Raw genomic sequence first — 8,090 nt, 5'->3', positions numbered from 1 at the left:
GTTATATTGTACAAATTTATTTTACAAGTACAAGTACACACAGGATTTACTCAGACATCTGTACTGGATAGAGACGTTCCATGTAGCATTGCTTGCAACAGTGAAAACGTGGGGAAATCCTAAGTGCCCATCAACAGGGGCCTGGCTAACTCAGACAGACATCATTTATACAGCTGTGAAAAAGAACCAGTAAGTCCTGAGCCCAGACCTGGAGAGAGCCCTACAGCATATTGCTAAGTATGCTATGGTAAACAGCGATGCTGACTATGGTAAACCATAGATGAGTCTGTAGTTTGGGAAATAAAACAAAAACATGGAGAAAAATTCGAATAGGCCTTTCAAGTGTGATCCTGAGAACAGATCTGGGAGGTTCCCATCTCAGTCCTCCAGTCAAGTCGCTAACCAGCATGTGGTCTTGGGCAACACCTTAACCCTCTGAACCCCACCATCACTTCCACAAACTGAGCTAAGGGTTACTACCTCCCGGGGTTACAGGAAGAAAATGCATGTGAATACCCAGCACCCCTTCCAGAGTGAACACTCAACAACAATGCATGATGCATTGGTTAAGATAGAAAATCACTTCCCTGTGGAGGGGATGGAAGGGAAGGGAACAAAGGTCATTCACTTTTTTTTTTTTTTTTAACCCATTTTTGTTTATTCTGGAAATAATTCCGAATTTACAGAAGAGTTGCAAGAATAGTACAAAGAATACCTTTATACACCCTTCACCCAGATTCACTAGTTGTTAACATTTGCCCTAGTTGTGTTCTCTCTCTCTCTCCTCTTTCTCTGTATCTGTGTGTGTGTGTCTGTGTTTGTGTGTCTGTGTCTGGCTCAGTCACTTTCTCTGACTCTATACATATACATATACTCATTTTTTCCCCTTAACCCTTGTATCCCTTTTTGATCTTAAATACTCTAGTGAGTATTTCTTAAGAACAAAGACATTCTCTTCTTATACAACCACAGGATGGTTATCAAACTCAGTATATTAAACAATTGATACAATGTTATTATCTAATTTTCAGTTAATGTTCAAACTTCATCAAAACCAAAACCATAACCAAACCCACTGCCATCGAGTAGATTTCAACTTATAATGACATCATGTTGTTGTTGTTATGTGCCATCGACTCGGACCTGACTCACAGCGACCCCTCCTTGGGTTTCCGAAGCAGTATCACTACGGAAGTAGATTGCCCCATCTTCCTTCCGAGGAGTGGCTGATGGGTTTGAACCACCAGTCTTCTGGTTAGCAGTCAAGTGCCTTAGCCACTATGCTACCAGAGCTCCCACCAGATCCTATAGGACAGAGTAAAACTGCCCAACAGGGTTTCCAAGGCTGTAAATGTTTACGGAGGAGCTCTGGTAATGTAGCTTTTAAAGCATTCGGCTGCTCCAAAAGGTAGGCAGTTCAAACCCACCATCAGCGCCAAAGAAGAAAGATGAGGCAGTCTGCTTACATAAAGGTTTACAGCCTTGGAAACCCTATGGGGCTGTTCCACCGCGATCTAAAGAGTTGCTGTGAGTCACAGTGGACTCCATGGCAGTGAGTTTGGGTTGAGATTTTGACAGAAGTAAACTGGCTCGTCTTTCTCCCACGGAGTGGCTAGCTTATCTGAGCCATTTATCTTTTGATTAGCAACCGAATGTCTTAACAACTATGCCACCGGAACTCCCTAAATTTCATCAAGAATTCCAATAATATCTTTTAGCAATTGCTTACCCTCATCCGGGATCCAGTCCGGGAGCATGCGTTCCATTTAGTTGTCTTTTTTTCCCCGTCTTTCAGTCTGAAACAATTCTTCAGCCTTCCTTTGTCTTTCCCTTTCCTGAAAGACATTTTTGAAAACTCTAGGTCAAGTATGTCTTTGTATTTTTGTTAATACAAATTTATAAAAAGGAGCTAATACTAAACATCATTATAACGGTGATAATAACAGTAAACGGAAACACGGATATGTCCACAACACAGTACTTTTTTTCTCCAGTTTTTCATCTAAAGAGGTCTTGGAGCATTTCTTCTCTGATAAAATGTCCTTGGGCAACATGATGCAGCCTTGCGATGATGGAAGTGTTCTGTATTTTGACTGTACTGATGTCAATATCCTGGTTATGACATTGTACTCCAGTTTTGTAAGATGTAACGGATGTAACCATGGATAACTACAGGGAGGAAGTGGGAGGACAGCTGTTACATTATGGGGAATTGCAGTCAATGTCATGAAACAAAATGTGTATGAAATGCTGGATGGAAAATGAATTTGCTCTGTAACTTTCACCCTAATCACAATAAAAAAAAAAAAAAAAAAGTTGCCATGGAGGGAAACTGGGAATCTATTATTACTTCAAAATAAAATGTTTGTTTATTTATTTATTTTATTTAAAACACTTTTGTAGGATGAAGGCTCAGACTTTCCTCCTTGGGAGAACCTGGCCCCTTGGTGAAATTCCCAGCAGGACTCCTCCAGGTCTGAGAAACAACTTCTTAATGAGCTCCTTTCACTTGCAGGGGAAGCTCTATTGCCCTCCAAAGAGACATTTTAAAGTGAATGAAGGGAGCAGGGTCCCTTGTTAAGGCTAAAATGGGAGCTGCTGGGGGCCTGGGATCGTCTGTGGAAGGGGAGGCCTGGTCAGGCCTGCATTTCCTGCTACAAAGTTAGGACCTTAACAATAACCACCACTCTTGTCCTTTGCTCAATAGTGGCTTGTGAAGGAGAACATTGGAAAGACGTTTTTACCTATCGTCTTTGTTAGCTGCAAAATTCTGAATAAAATGGAAGAAACTGGAAATAAAGAACAAAATAAGCAACCCTCGGGATTCATAATGGGCATTATCGTAGTCTCATTCGGTGGATTATGCAACATTTTATGATAATGTTATGTAGCACTTATCAGTGATGCCAAGAACGGGGTTGTTTGGGATTTTCAGATTATTCTAGAGGATTTGGCTTTCTTTTCCTTTAAGTGGAGGAGGCACAGGTTGGAAGGGATCCTCATCAGGGAGATTCATTACAAAGTACACTGGCCACCAGGTCCCCCTTCAGGTTGAGATGCTAATTCCTGAGTGTTGTCATAGAGATCAGTCATGATGTCTTTCCCCATCTAGATTTTGTCCTTCCTAGTACTGTTTGGGGAGCTCTGGTACCATAGTGGCTAAAACACTTGACTGCTAACCAGAAGGCTGGAGGTTCAAACCCACCAGCCACTCCTCGGAAGGAAGATGGGGCAATCTACTTCGGAAACCCAAGGAGGGGTCGCTATGAGTCAGGTCTGACTCGAGGGCACATAACAACAACAAACAGTGCTGTTTGAGGAGCTCTGGTGGTGTAGTGCCTAAGGCACTTGACTGCTAACCAGAAGGCTGTCAGTTCAAACCCACCAGCCACTCCTTGGAAACAAGGTTGGGCAATCTACTTCGGTAGTGATACTGCCTCGGAAACCCAAGGAAGGGTCGCTATGAGTTGGATCTGACTCAATGGCAGTGAGTTTGGTTTGGTTTGGTTAGTGCTTTTTGATCAGAGACCAGGCCGTGTTTTTTTTTTTTTTTTTTTTTTTCCCCTTGTGCATTTCCTGCCATGAATCAGAAGTTGCTTTGGTTCTGTTTTTGTTTTGTTTCAGTCTTACTATTATTTGCAAACTCAAACTGTAACGTGCCTGAATCATCTAGAGAGAATCATCTGGAGATCTAGTTGAAATGCAGCTCCTGAATCAGCAGGACTGGGCAGGCCTGAGATGCTGCATTTCTAAGAAGGTCCCTGGGGAAGGGGGATGCCACCACAGCTGACGCAGGGACCAAAGACTTTGAGTGCTGTTGTTAGTTGCCGTCAAGTCAGTTCCTACTCCTACTCCTGGTAAGAGGGATGAAACAGCCTGTCAAAAAGAAAGAGCTCTGAAGACGTGAAAATAAAACACTTCACAGAAACCTCAATGACCTGCTATTTGGAAAAAGACCAGAAGAAAAGACAGTCAGTCTTTGTTTTACTGTAGTGTTGGGCAGCCATTTCCAGTGAATTTCCTCCCTTTTCCCTATTTTCTGCCACATGGTCTAATTCAGTTCCATAATATTTATTGAGTGCTGAAGCACCAGTCACTGTGGGAGCAGAAAGAAAGGAAACCCACTGGTTTCCTCAAGGATGCTAAATTTTGAAAAATACACTTGAACTATTTGCATCTTATGTTGTCTGAGTTATATCTCAATACGTTGGTTTAAAGTTTAAAGAGAAATATAATGCCCTGTCAGGAAGCTTTTTAAAAAGATTTAGAAATATTTTAAAATAAAAATTCCTGGATGGTGAATCAAGTGGTTGTCAGACCCTGCATGTTAGAAACCTGAAGGTTTACACTCTTCCAGGCACTCTGGACTCAGACAGGTGCGCTGTATACGCTCTCAAAGCACCTTGTGCCTCTGGGCATCAGTTCATAATTTTACATATCCACCCACATATTGACCCATGGAGTCAATTCCCACTCCTAGCAACCCTATAGGACAGAGTAGAACTGCCCTATCGGATTTCCAAGGCTGTAAATCTTTGCAGAAGCAGCCTGACACATCTCCTGTGAAATACCTGCTGGTTTCAAACTGCTGACCTTAGTCAAGGAAAGGTTTATATATGGGAGGAAACTTTCTTTATTAGTTACCAGAGGTGGGAAGGGAGGGGAGGGAATACTGAAAAAATAAAAAATAATAATAATAATAACAAAGTGCTGACTTATTGGTTAGCAGTCTATTGCTTAAACCACTGTGCTACTCAAAAAAAAAAAAAAAAAAATTGTCACTGACTCATGTTGTTGTTATTGTTGTTGACTCATAGAGACCCCTCCTTGGGTTTCCGAGGCAGTATGACTATGGAAGTAGGATTACCAACTTTCCTTCCGAGGAGTGGCTGGTGGGTTTGAACCGCCAGCCTTCTGGTTAGCAGTCAAGTAGCGACCCTCATTAGGTTTCCAAAGCAGTAAATCTTAAAAGGAGTAGATTGGCTCATCTTCCTTCCACAAAGCGGCTGGTGGGTGTGAACTGCCAACCTGGTTAACAGCCCAATGCCTTAGGCACTGTGCCACCAGAGCTCTTTGATTTTAATATTGTTGTTGTTGTTGTTATGTGCCATTGAGTGGGACCCGACTCATAGCGACCCCTCCTTGGGTTTCCGAGGCAGTATCACTACGGAAGTAGATTGCCTCATCTTCCTTCCGAGGAGTGGCTGGTATAGCATATGTAAATTTTACACATGTATGTGTCTGCTCCCTCACTAACCTCTGACTTCTTTGAGGCCAGGGATTGTATCTGGCTTTGTCACTGTGGTGTGCCCAGCACCCCTCATGGGTGTAGGCCAGAGTAGACACTCAAAATTATGTTGGATGAATCATGAATGAAACCATGACTAAGAGGTATGGGTTCGGCTTGTGGGTAGAAGACATCTTGTTCATACCCTTCCAGAAGGAAGTTTTTGGGAAAGGGAAAAGAATGGAAAGCCAACCAATCCTCCCACATGCCCCTTCCAAGGTTTCTAGGCACCCTCCTGCATTCCCAAGACTGGATTCACAAAAAGATAAAGCTCTTAGCCTTGGAAGTCAGTAGCCCTAGAGTACAGGGAGCATGCCTCAGTTTCTTCATCTGTCTAGTAAGGATCAGGTGATCCTTACCTGGGGGTTGTAAAGGGTCCTGAGAAGAAAGATTGTGGAGATCAAAATGTTTCAGGGGCTGCAGTGATTATCACTGTCCCAATAACCTCTCTTCATTTACCAGCCCACCGCCTTCCCAAACCATATCACTGTTTTTTCATTTCTTTGAGCAACCTTTGGTGGGCCAGTTTCTTCCACTCCAAACCAAACCAAACTTACTGCCATCGAGTTGAGTCCGACTTATAGCAACGCCCATTGGGTTTCCAAAGCTGTAAATCTTTAGGAAAGTAGATCACCCCATCTTTCTTCCCTGGAGCAGTAGGTGGGTTTGAACCACTGACCTCCTGGTTAGCAGCCAAATGCCTTATTAACTATGCCACCAGGAGAAAGTTGGCCCTTAGGAACTTGTGAGAAATGCAAATTTTCAGACTCCACACCAGGCCTACTTAGTCATATGTTGTTGTTGTTATGTGCCATCAAGTGGGACCTGACTCATAGCGACCCCTCCTTGGGTTTCTGAGGCAGTATCACTACGGAAGTAGATTGCCCAACCTTCCTTCCGAGGAGTGGCTGGTGGGTTTGAACCTTAGGCACTATGCTACCAGAGCTCCTACTTAGTCATATACTAAGTCATATATGGGTGGTTCCCAGCAATCTATGTTTAGGGAGCCCTTCAGGAGATGTTGATGCAAGCTCAAGCTTGAGACAAAACCGCCTACTCTGTTGTACACTCTTGGAGAGACACTCTGGCCTGTTTTGTTCACTTCTCTATTCCCTATGCCTGACATCTAATCTAGGAGGTGTGCAATAATTATTTGCTGAATGCATAATAATAGTGATGTAGGGACAGTAGCTAGCCATTTATTTTTATTGAGGGTCTCTTGTCTGCCAGGCTCTGTTGAAGCATTTTAGTAGGATTAACTCATTTAAACAACCATCAAAGGAAACATTTTACTGATAGATGGAGGCTAAGAGAGGCCAAGTGCTGCTTCCAGGGGTCACTCAGCGGGAGAGGAGGCAGGGAATCCGCGTTTGACTCTCTGCTCCTCAAGGCGGGCCACTGGGCGCAGGATCCGCGCGCGTTCGCGGCTCCGTGAGGGCGCGCCCCCGCCCGCCCCCCGGACTGCTTGGGGAGGAGCGCGGCCCGTGGCGAAAGTGCGGCTGCGGAAGCGCGCTGAGGCGGGCGGCTGCGGCGGCCGGCGGCGCGGAAGGAGGAAAGCCGAGGAAGGGCGGCGGGGGCTGTGGGGCCTGAGGGGCCTGCGGGGCCTGGGTGACCGGGGAGGACACCATGGGCCGCCTGCACTGCACTCAAGACCCTGTGCCCGAGGCTGTGGGCGGCGACATGCAGCAGCTGAACCAGCTCGGCGCGCAGGTGGGTCGGCAGCCAGGCCGAGGAGTGCGCGGGGCCCCGCGGGGCCTGAGGGGGACGCCGCGAGGGCCGAGGGCGGCCAAGGGCTCCTGGAGTTGGAGGGAATTTGGGGGGACTAGGCCGAGGAGTGCTGATGTGCGTTTGGGAATGTAAGGTGGGTGTCAGAGAGCAGCTAAGGAGAACTGGCCTCTGAGAAGGTTTGAAGGAGCGAGGAAACCCGGGAGGCCTTCAGGACAAGCTGAGGGCTCCCAGAAGATGTGTGGTGACCCGGAAGTGGGAGTGGAGAACTTCTGAGGAGAATGAGGGGGTGTTGGGCAGAGGAGACTTTGTGGGGTCCTGGAAGAGGTTCTGAAGAGAGTTTAAGGAGGCTGAAGGGAGTTAGGGGAACTGAAGGAATCCACTGAGCGATTGGAAAGGCTGAGGGAGGGCATTTGGAAGAGTGGGGGGATTTAGTGAGCCAAGGAAGGGACTAGAGATTAGCAGGAAGGCCAGGGGAGTGTTGGGGAATTTAGGAGGGTCTGAGCCTCCAGAGGGGAGCCTCGTGGGGGGCAGATAGATAATCTGGATGTGGAATGAGGATGTCAGTAATGGCCAAGCCAGGGTGGAGCTCCTTGGGCCATGAGATGGGCCTGACCATGCTGGTTGGAGACAAAACTACTTAGGACCTCCCAGTTAAGGGGGTTTTATGGTAGTCCCCAAGAAAAGAAACCAAATTCAGTGGAGGACCTTGTCCTTGATGGGGTGGAGCAGGCAAAACGTTTTCCTCCCTATTCAGGCCATCGCGGTCCACCATGGAGGCGTCTTACCCCTCCTGTGCTGGCTTGGGGTACCCCTTTGGTACCCAAAGGCAGCTTAAATTATTACATTGAAATGACACTTTTCACCACCACTCTACAGATGCCTTTATTTTCCTCCTGCTTGCAACCTCCCTCTCTGTCATGGCAACATCCCCCAGAGCTTCCTACACAGGGTGGAATTAAAAAAAAATAATAAAGATTATTTTTTCATTAAGTCATGGTAAGAATGATTATGGTGGCAGACATATTCTAAGCTTGCAGGTGTCCAGTAGAAATAAATTGTGAGCCATATGTCCAAT

The 8,090-nt window shown here is 45.8% G+C and overlaps 1 protein-coding gene across 1 annotated transcript in view; it reads left to right on the top strand.

Moving 5' to 3' along the window:
• The first annotated feature begins 6,913 nt into the window (after positions 1 to 6,913).
• Positions 6,914 to 8,090, top strand: part of COMMD7 (COMM domain containing 7) — a 43,745-nt gene continuing 42,568 nt past the window's right edge. Inside the window, exon 1 of the mRNA XM_007934551.2 lies at positions 6,914 to 6,997. Within this exon, the coding sequence (XP_007932742.1) occupies positions 6,914 to 6,997 (84 nt within the window). The remainder of the gene's footprint in view (positions 6,998 to 8,090) is intronic.

The sequence above is a fragment of the Orycteropus afer genome, unplaced genomic scaffold (genome assembly GCF_000298275.1).
Source record: "Orycteropus afer afer isolate SDZICR_OR568_19922 unplaced genomic scaffold, OryAfe1.0 scaffold00020, whole genome shotgun sequence".
Lineage (NCBI taxonomy): Eukaryota > Metazoa > Chordata > Mammalia > Tubulidentata > Orycteropodidae > Orycteropus > Orycteropus afer.
Note: the sequence above shows the minus strand (reverse complement) of the source record. Positions and strands in the feature narration are given on the sequence as shown.